Source organism: Thalassophryne amazonica, chromosome 14 (assembly GCF_902500255.1).
Source record: "Thalassophryne amazonica chromosome 14, fThaAma1.1, whole genome shotgun sequence".
Lineage (NCBI taxonomy): Eukaryota > Metazoa > Chordata > Actinopteri > Batrachoidiformes > Batrachoididae > Thalassophryne > Thalassophryne amazonica.
The window spans coordinates 40566513-40582850 of NC_047116.1; the positions used below are offsets into that span (position 1 = coordinate 40566513).

Consider the following 16338-nt stretch of genomic DNA (forward strand, 5'->3'; position numbering starts at 1 on the left):
CCTTACAGAGTTTAGGTAGCTACTCTGCACTGTGTTGTTATATGGCATTAGAGAACATAAAGAAGGAATCATATCCTTAAACCTAGTTACAGCGCTTTCTGAAAGACTTCTAGTGTAATGAAACTTATTCCCTACTGCTGGGTAGTCCATCAGAGTAAATGTAAATGTTATTAAGAAATGATCAGACAGAAGGGAGTTTTCAGGGAATACTGTTAAGTGTTCTATTTCCATACCATAAGTCAGAACAAGATCTAAGATATGATTAAAGTGGTGGGTGGACTCATTTACTTTTTGAGCAAAGCCAATAGAGTCTAATAATAGATTAAATGCAGTGTTGAGGCTGTCATTCTCAGCATCTGTGTGGATGTTAAAATCGCCCACTATAATTATCTTATCTGAGCTAAGCACTAAGTCAGACAAAAGGTCTGAAAATTCACAGAGAAACTCACAGTAACGACCAGGTGGACGATAGATAATAACAAATAAAACTGGTTTTTGGGACTTCCAATTTGGATGGACAAGACTAAGAGACAAGCTTTCAAATGAATTAAAGCTCTGTCTGGGTTTTTGATTAATTAATAAGCTGGAATGGAAGATTGCTGCTAATCCTCCGCCCCGGCCCGTGCTACGAGCATTCTGACAGTTAGTGTGACTCGGGGGTGTTGACTCATTTAAACTAACATATTCATCCTGCTGTAACCAGGTTTCTGTTAGGCAGAATAAATCAATATGTTGATCAATTATTATATCATTTACCAACAGGGACTTAGAAGAGAGAGACCTAATGTTTAATAGACCACATTTAACTGTTTTAGTCTGTGGTTCAGTTGAAGGTGCTATATTATTTTTATTTTTGAATTTTTATGCTTAAATAGATTTTACTGGTTGTTGGTGGTCTGGGAGCAGGCACCGTCTCTACGGGGATGGGGTAATGAGGGGATGGCAGGGGAGAGAAGCTGCAGAGAGGTGTGTAAGACTACAACTCTGCTTCCTGGTCCCAACCCTGGATAGTCACGGTTTGGAGGATTTAAGAAAATTGGCCAGATTTCTAGAAATGAGAGCTGCTCCATCCAAAGTGGGATGGATGCCGTCTCTCCTAACAAGACCAGGTTTTCCCCAGAAGCTTTGCCAATTATCTATGAAGCCCACCTCATTTTTTTGGACACCACTCAGACAGCCAGCAATTCAAGGAGAACATGCGGCTAAACATGTCACTCCCGGTCCGATTGGGGAGGGGCCCAGAGAAAACCTATCAAGACCTACTATGTCCCGAAAGCAGCATGGCCTATAAAACTCTTCAAAAAGACATGGAGGACTTAAAAGAGTCTATGAACATGTTACCCATGGAAATGACTTCTCTGATAAAACAAAACCACTTCATTACAGAACTTCTGGGAGAAATTAAACACTTAAAATGTCAGAATTCTGAACAGGAACAGAAAATATTATATCTGGAAAATCGGGTGTCTGATTTGGAACAGTACTCGCGAATGAACGACGTCATCATCTCCGGACTAAAAATCAGACCACAGAACTTTTCCCAAGCTGTTACGGAAGTTAGTTCTGATGATGGTGGACATGAGGAAACAACAGAGGAACAGGTGACTGCATTCCTTTATAGCAAGCACATTGTCATTAATAAAGAAATTATTGAAGCATGTCACACTCTGCCGACTCGGGATAAGACTTCTACTCCTGTGATCATCGTTCGTTTTGTAAATAAAAGGCACAACGTTGAATTGCTGAAATGGGGAAAGAAGCTGAAAGGCACAAATGTTTATACAAATGAGGACCTTACGAAGACTAATGCAGACATCGCCAGGAAAGCCAGGCTCTTTAGAAAACGGTAAAATTCATTCGGTCTGGGTCACAAATTGTAAGGTTTTCATCAAACTAAAGGAGGCACCTGAAAATGCCAGAGGTCTTTGCATCAGAAATTTGAGTCAGTCAGAATGCTTTGAATGAGGACGTTTCACCCATTGTAAAGGGACAAATCTTGGAAAATTCTGTACTATATTTAGCTTCACATTGTGAAGTCAGACTTTACTTAACTGCATTTTTAAACTGTGGATTACATTTCTTGTATGATGGCAACTAAGTTTTTAAAATTCACTCCAGCACAGGAGCTCAATTTAAAAAATTTTGATGACGCCGAACGCAAATTCTATAACATTGAAAATAATATTGATCCAGATTGTTTCTTTCTTGAAAACAGAAATCATCATTGTAATTATTTTACTGAGGAACAATGCAGGCAACATTCCTTCACAAATGGGGCATTCTCTATTATGCATTTTAATAGCAGAAGCCTTCCTATGAACTTTTCCAAAATTCAGGACTGTTTGAAAATTGCTAACAAATATTTTTCAGTTATTCGACGCTTATTGACAACATATTGACAAATCTTATTGTTGGGAATTTAATGGGTGGATTACTTATCAGTGACATCAGTGACCACTTGCCAGTTGATCATATTGACACTTCAAATTTCAAAAGAAAAATAACTGAGGAATCTATGGCCAATCTTAGAACAGAGTTATTTCACCAAGGCTGACGTGGTGTCTATATTGAAGACATTGACCAATCATATGAATCATTTATTTCCATTATCTCCAAGTTGTATTATCTCCAAACATTGGAAAACACATATTCATTTTGTTAAATCTGAAATATCAAAAGCCATTGCAATTTTGCATAAAGCGCAAGATTTCATTTCCCAACACTCATTAACTATTTTATATCATTCATTGCTCTTTCCATATATGACCTACTGCATTGAAATTTGGGGAAATACATATAAAACTAATACTAATTCATTTTTTATTGCAAAAGAAAGCTATAAGAATTATTTGGAACAAATCATATTGCGAGCCAACGAATCCATTGTTTGCTTCTTTACATATTCTAACATTCTGGGACTTGGTTGATTACAATACAAATTATGTATAAAGTTAAAAATAAACTGCTGTCACAACATGTCCAGGATCTGTTTAAACTGAGGGACTACAGTTATAATTTGAGAGGAATTTTATGTTTTGAGAAATTGAAGATCCGAACTACTGCAAAGAGTCACTGTGTCTCTGTTAAAGGGGTTAACACCTGGAACAACTGCCCTGACAACATTAAAGTACTTGGTATTTTGGTGGGCTTTAGGAGGCATTACAAGAATTATAAAATTTCTTGTTATAATTGAAGACTTGGTGTTATTGTTTTTGTTATTGCTTCTGGGATTGTGGGTTGTGTGACAGTGTTTGTCTGCTAGTATTCTGAAAATTGTGTTTATGGTTGCATGCTTGTATAAACGTGTGTATATAATTTAATTTTTAGTATAAGGGGTAGGCATTTATGAGCTTTGCTTCTGCCCTCACCCTTTCAGCCACACGGTATCTTTGTAAAGTTGTTTTGTTATGAGTTTTTTGTCATGGGTTTTTTTGTTGTTGAACTGTGTGCTGAATAAATTCATTCATTCATTCATAATGACCTAAAAATGCCACACCATCGGCAAAATCATAGCTCTCAGTCTGGTCTGATAAGATATGATGATGATGGATTGATATGTGTCAATTTGTAATGTGCATTGTGTTTATTTACTTTTAAGTTGGTGTTTAACCTGCTTTAGTTTTCTTTGAACCATTTATTATTCATAAAGCTGGAGGCATTGTGGTGGCCAAGTCAGTGTTCTTGCTTTCAAAAGAGAATACTCCTAGTTCAAGATCACCCAAGCCCATTTTCCATGTAATGTGGTGTTGTGTCAGGAAGGGCATCTAGGGTAAAACGTGTGCCAAATCTACATGCAGATCCATACCAGGGTCACCACAGTGGAAAAAGAGAAGCTGAAAGAAGTTATTATTATTCAGAACCATGGAGCACTTTGTTACCCTTTACCTGTAAAAGTGCTGCACAAATTAAAATTTACTTACTTAGGTATAGATCAAGTCTTTGACCATACCATGGTACCGCTGTGGGTTCTGGATGGCAGCCACCAAGATAGACAACTGGTCAATCCCTACGTCTCAAAAGTAACCATGGATATGCCTCAGCCATGTAAAACATGGGTATCTCCTTGGTCTTCTCCACCCACTGGGTTCTTCAAACTTGAGGCATGCATACTCAATCGTGACCACGGAAATGCTCCATATGGCCAAAATGTCATAGTTGACGTTACCCTCACAATACAAGTGATACTCCTCATCTGAGTCTTCCTATGTAATGACCTGTTTGAAATAAAGGCATTCCGGCGGTGCCCAAGGTATTCAAAGTGGCACCAAAGACATCCCATTGCCTTTGGTCAACAGTTGGCATTCAAGTCTCACAACCATACAGTAACACAAAAGGTACCAGGACCCAAAGGACTTGGGCTTTCATTCTCCTGTGAAGATATTGGCATCACCAAACACCTATGTCCAGAGACCTCACGACTCTCTATAAACTCTTCCAATGCCTCTCTCAGTCTCAAAGGCAGAGGATATGAATGTCACTGCCAAGATAAGTCAATGTCTCTCCAAGTTCAACACTTTCACCACATACAGATCCACTTCTGATGGAAGTCACTGAAAGCATGGATCTTGATTTTGATCCAGAACAATCATAAACTCAGACATTCTGATTCCTCGCTCAGCTTTTCAAGTGCTAAAATCAGGGTTTCTGTTGATTCTGTAAAGCTCACAGCATCATCTACAAAGTCAAGGTCAGTAAAGCTTTCCTCGCCAACAAAAGCACCTCAGCCTCCGGTTTCCCCAACACCCGCTCCATGCCAGCATTGAATAGTGGAAGATTCATATATGTGCAAGATGAAGCAAATCCTGTATGTATAATCTTATCAGTTTTCCATATAAAGGGGGTGGGGGCTATCGTGCTCCCATTTTTAAACAAAAAACTCTAGTATCGCCCCTGCTAGTGTTTCAGTGAGTGGCCCCTATGGGTTACTTTCTTCAAGACAAAGCAGCTCTGCAACCCAGTGCTGTATTTCTTTGTTTTTCTTGGCACCAAGCAGGCAGAGTTTTTCTTTTCTCCTTTGCTTTGCACCTTAATAGATTTTTTTTTTCTTCATTTCCTCTTAACTGCAGCTCTAATGAATGACTCAGTAAAACATGCTCAGGTGGTGTGGGCAGATACTTCAGCGCAAATACGCGGGTACGCACGCATGCACCGCGTTCGGCAGCTCTTCCTTTTCGGGACCTTTTTTTCTGTGAGCACTCGCAGTGCGCAGCATCTTTTGACTTGATTTTGATATCTCTCTCTCTCTCTCTCGCTCGCTCGCTCGCTCTCTCTCTCTCTCTCTGTCTCTTTTTTTCTCCCAGCTGTGGGAACCCACACGGGTCGTTCGTATCGTCGTCCATCGGCTGAGATTGATTTTGCGGTGTGCACACAGCGTGTGCAGCAGCCACCGTGCAGTGCGGGACGCAGAAGCCAGCCGCTCTCCGAGGTGCTGAAAGTCAGCGCGCTCCCTCCCTCTCCTCCTCCTCTTCCTCTTCCTCCTCCTCTTCCCCCCTCCTGCTCCTGCTCCTCACCAAACGATGATGAACCGGCTTCAATCCCTTTCAGTTGAATTTTTCATCCTCGCCACCTTCGTGGATTTCTGCCGTCCACACCGCCGCTGGATCTAACAGATGCGCCGCTTTTCCAAATCCACACTTGCATTACTGGGAAATACTGAAATGACTCCGGATTCTCCAAAGGATTTCCTACACCTTTTCCCCACATTTGGAGGCGCACTGGAATTTTTTTGAAAAAATAAAAAATGAAGCAGACACACTACTTTTACGCGGATGCCACTTCGTTTGCGCAGGAAAAGAGACTCGATCTCTCCAAGCGGCGGCTTCTAAAGATCACCCTCACGAACCACTAGGGAGGATTGTGGTACGTTTTCTGCAGCCTCGTAAATTTTACCCCCCTGCACGCTGGATAAAGTGAAGTTTCCGACGACTCTTTTTCCTTATCTGCCGCACGCGTGGGGCTTTGTGGCCACCGAGCAGCGGCAGGTTCACCGCGGTGAGTTGTCAGCGATCTGCTGCTTGTTGCCAGCTTCGTTTGTCGGCGTTCACCAAACAGAATGATTCCAAAACGAGGAGAAAGATCAGATTCTCATCTGGGTTCGCGTCAGAGGGCGACGCGTTTTAATCCCTGCGCATTTAGGGTAAAATGTGTGCGCGGTACTGGATGATTGTGCAAAAAAACGGGGTTATTAGAAGTGGAAATGTTGAAGGAGAACATTTGGCGTCAGGTGCATTGGAAACAAACCTATAGCTGGGCTACCTGTTGTCTCAGGCTGCAGTTTTTAATTGCATAAAGAAAAAACAAGCTGAATTTTATTGATTCGCTTTAAATAATGTATATGGAATGGCAAACTGTGCTGCAAAACGTGGGTTAAATTTGGTAAATAAATTGAACAAATAATAAATAAATAAATAAAAAGAGTCTGGTTGAACTCATTTTAATTTTCTGCAGGATTTCCCTCCAAAAATACATGTAACTCCAATGGGTTTTGAGTTGGGGCTAGATATATTTAATGGAAGTAAGTTTTTTCATCATAAAATGCATCATAAAATATACAATTAATAAAAACAAAAACAAAAAATGGCATGACTAGTGTATTGAGAATGAGTTGCAGTTTTGACACAGCAAAGGACAGAGATAGGCAAAATTATTTGGGGACGAAAGTGAGGTTGTTCTGCCTTTGTAAGTGTGCAAAATCTCTTATTTTTTAACATTTTCAGAATTTCCTCAAATGGTGATGACGATGATGCTCAGGACGGATCCAGAGAGGACATCCAGGGCCTAGGGAGATGACGTCCACGCAACAGTCTCGTTGAATGTGGATAAGGATGGGCCCTCTCTTTCCGGCCACCCTCGTCCTTCTCTTGTCCCTGGGTTCCATGTCTCCGGCCTCAGTGGCTAATCCCGAGGACTACCCCGGGGATGAGGCAGAGCGGACTGCGGGGGAAAACATCTTCGATGACTATCGAGGGAAAGGATGTGTCGACGACAGTGGCTTTGTCTACAAACTAGGGGAGCGCTTCTACCCGGGACACTCGAACTGTCCGTGCGTGTGCACTGAGGACGGGCCTGTATGCGACCAGCCCGAGTGCCCCAAGTTGCACCCCAAGTGCACTAAAGTGGAACACAATGGATGCTGCCCGGAATGCAAGGAGGTTAAAAACTTTTGCGAGTATCGAGGAAAAACATATAAAATCCTGGAGGAATTCAAGGTAAGATCCTGGTGTCCAACAGTGATTATTTCATACCATCGGCAAACATGTTTTTAACACTCTTGAAGGCATTGTTAACTGATCGTCCTTCACTGTAATGGTTCAACAAATTATGCAAATTATATGTGGACCTTCTTGTCGGCAAAGATGGTGGAGCATGCGATGCTGGCAATGATTAGTCAGGGCAAATTACAATTAAAATGTTAAAATTCTAATCACAGCCTGCATCCAACCAAAGTATGTGCCTTGCATAATGTCAGCCTGTTAATATGTTCATTTAATAGAAGCCTGTTGACAACCTGCAGCCCTGCTCTTGGAAATTACATAATGTCATCACATGAATAGATCTCTAAAGGTTCCAGAAGGTTAAATTGAATCACAATCAGCATGTAGATTGTATACAGTATGATATAGAATCATTTAACCTTTATTATGGATTTTGAGCCTGTGGAAATTATGTAAGCATTCATATGCCATTTATGCAGTGCAGCCATGATGTGTATCAGTGCCTCCCAAAATGGGCGGGGTGCAGAGCCATTACGAAGTTGGAAGAGGAAAAAAAAAAGGATGCAAGTTACTGTGCATGGCAGTAATAATCAAGTTTGCTCTGGTGGTGGTGTTGCTTTCAAGACAGATTATCCACATTTTAGGTTAAAAAAGAATTGAAGTCCAAGATGAACAGGGTTTTGATGGGGAGGAATAATAGACGATGCCATCAAGGATGACTCCAATCTTTCCTTTTGATTTTCTGACACTGATCCTTTGTAAATCTGGGCAAACTTGTGTGTGTATTTCATGTTGAACAGTAACATTCAGGTGAAATTAAATGTGCAGCATTCAATATGTGCTTCATAAGGACATCAATAAGATCCAGTGTCTTGGGCTCTCATGTCCGCAATCATATACATTAGCACCGCCAGATTATCAACAGCAAAATTTAAAAATATGTTCAATAATATATGACTACAAACAGTCTGTGTCATTATAATATTTAATAACATGACCAAAGTTATTGAACAGCAACAACAAAAATAGCTTTTATAGAACACAGTTACACAGTTATTGAGATACTTTGATGAATTTACTGCAGATCATCACTTTTACAGGTAGTTTTCTTAACAACTCTGGAGATTATGGTGCATGAACATTTTCATATCAATAATAATAATAATAATAATAATAATAATAATAATAATAATAATAATAATAATACAAGATCAATCAGAGATTTCTGATGTCCACCAATCTGGATCACCTCCAAAAATCAAGGGAGTCTTCCATGCCCTAATATCTGTCTGTGGTGCAAATTTGGTGAGAAACCATGAAGTACTTTTGAAGTAATCCTTCAAAGTGTATATGAAGGGAAATCTTATCCAGAGTCCAGATCCGGATCCAGAACACCTCCAAAATTTAATGGAGTCTTCCATGGCCTAATATGTATATGTGGTGCAAATTTGGTGAGAAACCATGAAGTACTTTTGAAGTAATCCTTCAAAGTGTATATGAAGGGAAATCTTCATCCAGAATCCAGATCCAGATCACTTCCAAAATTTAATGGAGTCTTCCATGGCCTACTATGTATCTGTGGTGAAAATTTGGTGAGAATCCATGAATTCATTTTGACTAAATCCTTCAAAGCCTATATAAAGTGAAACTTGAACCAGAATCCGGATCTGGATCTGGATCACCTGCAAATTTTTATGTAGTCTTCCGTGGCCTAATATGTATCTGTGTTGAAAATTTTGTCAAATTTGTGCAGTAGTTTTAATTTAATTTAATTTAATTTAATTTAATTAGCTTATAATGCACCAAATCACAGCAAAAGCCGTCTCAAAGCGCCTTACATAAAACAAGTCAACAAGTTTTGATGTAATCCTGCTAACAGCAATCCTTTAAAGCAAAGTGAAACATGATCCACAATCTGGATCCGGTGTCGCAGACTGGCAGTCTGATCACTTGCCTTTAATGATGAAATAATGCTGAATTTATGTGGAAATAATTGTACAAAAGCTTTAGATATCTGTCGCTGAGATAAATGATGACTGGTGTGCAGTTTGAAGCAGAAACAAGGTGATAATCCATCAGGGGGACCGATTTTTAGGGGGAGTGTTCGATCAGCGACACTGGATCACCTCCAAAACTTTATGGCCTCTTCCATGGCCTAATATCTATCTGTGTTGAAAATTTCATCAAAATCCATGCAGTAGTTTTGACGTAATCCTGCTAACAGACAGACAGAGAAAAAAATAAACGCCAATGATTTTATAACATCCTTGGCGGATGTAATAATAATAATCATAGGGCAGCATGGTGGTTCAGTGGTTAGCACTGTTGCACCAAAGCAAGAAGGTCATAGGATCGATTCCTGCCTGGTCCTTTCTATGTGGAGTTTGCATGTTCTCCCCGTGTTTGCATGTGTTCCCTCCAGACATGCAGGTTAGGCGAACTAGACACTTTGAATTGATCGTAGGTTTGTGAATGAGCTTGTCTTTTGATATGCGGCTCTGTGATAGACTGGTGTACTGTCCAGGGTGTATCCTGCCTCTTTTTATTTAATTTATATATTGAGCCAAAACAGAGTTGCCTCAAGGTGCTTCACACAGGTAAGGTCTAACCTTACTAACCCCCAAAGCAACAGTGGTAAGGAAAAACTCCCTCTGAGGAAGAAACCTCAAGCAGACCAGACTCAAAGGGGTGACCCTCTGCTTGGGCCATGCCACAGACATAAATTACAGAACAATTCACAGAACAATTCACGGATGAATATACAAGAAATGCTGTTGGTGCACAGGACAGGAGAGTCGAAAACACAAATACAACTCCCATCTCTGGATGGAGCTGCACCTTAAACAGAGAGAAAAAACAGAATCAGGCATCAGAAAGACAAAAAATACAGTATAATTTGCCAGCATTAATCAACAAGAAAAACAGAAGAAATGCTAAGGTGATCGCCGGCCACTAGCCCTAAGCTTCACTAAAAGGCCCAGAGTTTAGGTAAAGTTGAGGCCGCGGCCCGCTCCAATTACTAATAAAATGAATTAAAAGAGTAAAAAGCATAAAGCAAAACTCTACCAGTATGCTAGCCATATGAAAGGGAAAATAAGTGCGTCTTTAGTCTGGACTTGAAAGTCTCCACAGAATCTGACTTTTATTGATGCAGGAAGATCATTCCACAGATCAGGGGCATGATAAGAGAAAGCTCTGTGACCCACAGACTTCTTATTCACCCTAGGGACACAAAGTAGTCCTGCACCCTGAGAATGTAAAGCCCGGGCCGGTACGTAAGGTTTAATTAGGTCAGCTAGATAGGGAGGTGCCAGTCCATGAATAATTTTATAGGTTAGTAGCAGAACCTTAAAATCTGATCTCACTGGGAGAGGAAGCCAGTGAAGGGATGCCAAAATGGGTGTAATGTGGTTGTACTTTCTGCTTCGTGTCAAAAGTCTGGCCGCAGCATTTTGAACCAGTTGGAGAGCTCTAATGCTAGACTGCAGTAAACCAGAAAATAGAACATTCCTCTTACCCTACGACTGCTGGGATAGACTCCAGCTCCCCTGTGATAAGTAAGGGGATATACAAAATGAATGAATAAATATAAATCATCATCCTAAATATAAAGCCGTTAATGTGTGTTTGTCCGCAGTCCATATAACACCATCAAATTCAGCTAACAGGCTAACCTTGATTTGGGTGTTTATTACATCATATTTTTGTGGGCTGAGCGGTGGTTCTCATTACAAATATTTGTAATGAGAACAAATTATGACACGCTTAGTTCCTCAGCAGTCACTGACTAACGACCAAACATCATGACGCTCCTGATAGCTACTAAAAATGTGAACACTGTTTGCATCCAAAATGACATCACACAATGATTTCACTTAATGCAAATACTGGCGCATGGGTGTCTTCAATGATCTGTTCAGGGAATTATCCACACAGCAAGCCATGTTATTACAGATATTTGAAATAAAATGCTCAAAAAAATGATGGGTCTTCACAGTAGCTGCAGCCCGAGTGGCTCTGATGGACTGAAGCCTCAACACAAGAGCAAATAAATAAATAAATAAACATCAACACATGAACTGCCACGCAAAGCAGCCACAGCCATCATGTGTGAGGACAAATGGGCTTTGTCACATAGTGAATGTGATAGCGAGCAAGATGATGTCTGAAAGACAATAAATACATATTTAAATTGTATCACTGGCTTTGATCTTACATGTATTTAAATCTATGATGTTTTCATATCTTTCCCACAAAAAAGTGACAGCACCCATGGCCAGTGTTTAGTCTTTTTCAAACAATTCAATAACTGACTAATACAATTTAGCCACTGCAATTATCTATTTTTATGTTTTGCATTATGCATTCCATCCAATGGGTATTTCTGTTACTACTAGTACCAGTAATAACAATAATAATTTTTTTTTCTCAACTTTGGAAAAGTCTGGGTATTAACACCGGTAAAACTAGAGTACTGCGCTCATACAGCACAAATATCCGCCAGCACGAGTTTCCAATTCTACAAATTTTTAACTTGGAAAAATTTGAATGTGAAAGTCCTGTTAGAAGTGGCTTTTCATAAGCTAAAATATAAAAAAAATATAGATCATAAGTGCTTTAAAATGTTAAAATTAAATATCAGTAAAACTTGCAATACAGATCAGATGGGGATCAAACTTACTCTATTCATTGAGAGTACCAGTTTGCACCACATTGTCACAAATGAGAGTGATTCAGACACTTCGATTGAGATATAATGCAAAATGTAAACCAAATGGGCTTTTCAATATTAAATTCAAATGTCCACAAAATCTACAATCCGGATCAGATCCGGATCAAATTTTGTCAGGTGAGATAGTGAGTGCCAGTCTGCACCTCACTTTCAAATATGAGAGTGATTGTGACACGTTTGATTAAGATATAATGTAAAATACGTATACATTAAATGGGGTTTTCAACGTTAAATTTAAATGTCCACAAAATCGTCAATCTGGATTAGATCTGGATCCAACTATGTCAGTTGATACAGGATGTCATCCTACATAACACTCTCATATATTAAAGAAATTTCATCTTTTCTGATAAAGTTATGAATTTTTCATTTTTCATTCAATGTTAAAAATGGGGATTTTTCCAATTTTCCAAGATTTTCCTGGCTTTAACCTTGGACCTATGACCTTGAAAAAATTATCAGTTATTGCCTATCAGGATATGAATCTTCAGTAAAAATTTCATAACGATATATGAAAAATTGGGGGGTCCAGGCTGTTCACAATCAAACAAGGGTGAAAACTTTACCTTCGCCAACAAAAAATGTGTGATTATTACTGATAGTTGTCGAAGGCTGGGCTCCCCATTGCCAATTTTCAGCCATGATGTCCACAATCCAAATATGAGATAATTGGGCCCAAATGTTCACAAAAGCAGTGTGTGTCTTAGTGTCATACATGATTATGGAACCTGGCCCTCAAGGACTGCTGTCAGTCAGCTGTACAGTATATTTCACATATCTCCCTACTCTGCCAAAAAATGATTAGCTCATTCAGGTGTGCAACCGATCAAATACTAACACACACTTGAATGAGCTAATCAGGCAGAGCAGGGAGAGATGAAAAGTGTGTAGGCTAGGTGGTCCTTGAGGACCAGTGCAGGTAGAACGGCATTGAGACAGTGAAAGAGGCGAGATTGAGATGGTTTCAACGTTCAAAGGTAAGATGTGCAGTATATCAGGAAAAAGATGCTGAGGATGGAGACACCAGGCAGGAGGATAAGGGGGAGGTCAAAGAAGAGTTTTAAAGATGTGTTAAAGGAGGTGTTTAGTGGGACAGAAGATTCAGAGGACAAGGTGTAATGGAGATGGATGTTCTGCTGTGATAACCTCTAGCGGAAACAGCAAGAAGACAAAGGAGAAGAAAGTGACGATTTAATGTAAATTCATCAAAGTGCACTAAGAACTGTCATTCATAAGGGCCCCTTCACACATAACACGACTGAAGCCGAATAGCACAAGAAGGAGTAATTGCGTGCCATTTGTGAAAAATCAGAGCCACCTCAAACTCCTCGTACATTTGTTGCTACAATCATTGGTGCACACAAACAACCAAAAGACAGCGAATGCCCTGTGCATGCCCTCTGGGCACATGTCGGACAAATTCCAGCTGTCACACACGAACATCCAACACCGCTCGCTGCACACTTAGAAAAGGCGGGACTATTCGCGGTCCTGGTACAATAGTAGACAACAGGTGACCACATTTGACCTGTCTGTGAAAACTGTCAAAGTGCACACGAGTGTGGCATCACCTAGCAACACACATGGGTGTAACTGTGCCGACCCCCCCACAACACACACACACACAAATGGTGTGTGGAGTGTGTTGTCATCGTCCACCCCGAACACAAATGGCTTGGGGAGTGCGTCGTACCCCCCCCACATGTCACAACACACACTATGAATCCAACATTGTCAGCTGTCGCTGTCCAGCGCAGTGCGCTGCTGGACCAGCTGGCCACTGCGTCCTGCAACTCCACTGGACAACACGCAGTGCACGTGTGTGTGGGCATGCACACCCTTATGAATACCAGCCAGCGTCTGAGCGCAGCACGGTGTGAAGCCGACTGATGTGACTTCCACCACGTAAATCGTAGTTTACATGACAGACAGAAAGAGTGGAAATTAAATAAAATACATAAGGGTGAAGGCATGAACTCATTCTTGTGTGATCGCTTTGCTCATAGGCTTTGCTGTAGATATACGGCACCTGTCAGCTGACCGCACACTGTCAGCTGCATGTGACTGTGCATGCAAGGTGTCAAATTAAAAACACAGACATCAGACAGATGCAGGACAAACACATAATAATACATACATTAAATTAAAATCACAGAACAAGGCAACAGAGTTTTTTTTTCTGTGAGCTGCCGAGGTCCACTGACAGAGGTGGGCATGTCCCCCTGTGACGTGCAGCTCTTCAGATATCTGTGCTCACAAGTCACTGCTCAGGAAGACCTGTACTGACTTGTAGGATATTTGTCGCATAACTACAGCGGACGTCGGCATGCTGTCCTCACGTGGAAATAAATTAAAACACACATTGCTTCAGCTGATAGCTGCATCAGTGCACTGGTGAATATTGTGCCATGCAGGAAATCACCCCACGGGCACCCCCATGAGGTGCGTGTGACTGTGGGATTTCCCCACATTGTAATAATTAAAACACAGATCACATTTGCAGTGGATCACTGTGCACTGGGCACACCATGCCGGCTGCATGTGTTCACGACGCGAGAGCGTGGTTCTTCATGAGACGGGAGTCAGCCGGCTCGAGCACTTCACATAATTCATGTAAAACATGAAAGAGAGAACAGTAATCCGTCATTTCATTACTTTCTGGTGTACGTCTAGGCGGAGGCTGAATCCGCTCTTTATAACAGGAATTAAGTATTATTAATTGTGGTGTTTTATTAATTTTCCCTCCGCTGCTGTGTGCGTTTCCACATGCTCGCACTGTGTTCATGCACACGAACACGAGCATGCACAAAACTGTTGCCACGGTATCATGCACACCTATTCGACCGTGTACTCCTCCGAACAGCAGGTGGAATGTTTCGTTTTTCCCCATTTCATTTTTGGTTTGTGGATTTTCTTCCAGTTTCTGCGTCTTTCGTGTCGAGCAGCCCCCACATGGCTCACTGTGCCAGCTGCCTGACTTCCATTTGCGCACCACATATGATTTGAACATTGATGGAATGAAAATGTTTCCTATTAACAGAAACAAATTCATCATGTGATGGCACCTTCATAGCAAAATGTGTGCAGTTAACAGCTCCGATTACATTCGAGAAACTGGCTCTTGCTGCAAAATGCGCTGTAATGTTGGAATGTACCTGGATGACATTCGGATGATTGCGTTCCACACAGCTGGCATGGCTCAGTGCAAGGTTGACTGGCACATGCCTGACCAATCAGCCAGCTCATGCTGGAATGCCCCTGATGCCAGGAAGTCCATTGTGGTCAACATCTGTGTGCACACAGACAACCCCTCGGTCCTCGCCGTATTGTGCTTTGGGCTGGCCACAGTTCTATGCGCTACCTATGGCCTTGGTAATCGAAATCAGTTTATGAGCCAGTTATCCTCATTTGGAAGAAAATCCTCGTGTTCATTGAATACTCACTCACGTCAAATTGCACCATTTACAAGGTCCTCTCACAACGCGAACGCAGCCACTGTTAGTGCCATTTTACGCATCACTTTGTGCGTGCTTTTATATCCAGGGGTGCACATAACTGGTACTCATGGTGGTTGTGTGTGCTAAACATCATTGATGCACAGCAGAGGGAAACACTTTTCCTACAATCTATCATTGCTTTGCTCTTATGAAGTGCTTCCCTTGTGTTTTCTGCTGTGCATCATTTATTTTTAGCATGCACAAGCACCATGAATACCAGTTATATGCACGCCTGTTTATATTAAGCCATATAATTGCAAACATGTGGGTGTGTTAAATGTTCATCAGTGTGTCTCTGATGTGCACATCACTCTGATGACTTCTTGTATTCACACTATTAACGGTTCCCCACATCACCTGTACATGTTGGAGATGGCACAATAGGTGTAGAAACGCGCGAACCTCAGCCGGGATTTTTACGTGACGCACTGCACATTTCCACGCTCAAGTCACTTTTGATATATCTGCACGTGGACGTGGAGACGGGCATACACCAGGTTTTTGTGCATACGCACGCTTTGTACATGAGGCCCCAGGTCTTTTGGCGTCTCATGGAAGAGGACAACTGTGTCGTTGTCCATCAGACCAACGTCTCAACAGCTGTGACAGAGCATGACAGCATTGGCTGATTAGACGTGACATTGTGAGCACGACATGTACAGGCTGTGTTTTAAACTGTTGCTGCCCACGAGGGGAAGCGACTCATTCAAATTCATCACAAGTGGATCGGGACTGAGAGTGACTGAAATACGCTATGACACCATACGGCGTCATCGGCTGTGTAGCTCTGTGGCTGTGCATGTTTGTTCATGTCAGCGAAAAGATGTCAGGATTAATCAATCCAGTATCGCTCTATCAGCTGAATACAGTAAAACTTTCATCTGAAAATGATATT

At 41.2% G+C, this 16338-nt stretch overlaps 1 protein-coding gene across 1 annotated transcript in view; it reads left to right on the top strand.

Annotated features, from left to right (window-relative positions):
* The first annotated feature begins 5346 nt into the window (after positions 1–5346).
* vwc2l (von Willebrand factor C domain containing 2 like) overlaps positions 5347–16338 on the top strand; it is a 74500-nt gene continuing 63508 nt past the window's right edge. The window contains exons 1-2 of the mRNA XM_034186120.1: positions 5347–5993; positions 6719–7208. Coding sequence (XP_034042011.1) covers positions 6813–7208 — 396 coding nt within the window. The 5' untranslated portion in view covers positions 5347–5993; positions 6719–6812. The remainder of the gene's footprint in view (positions 5994–6718; positions 7209–16338) is intronic.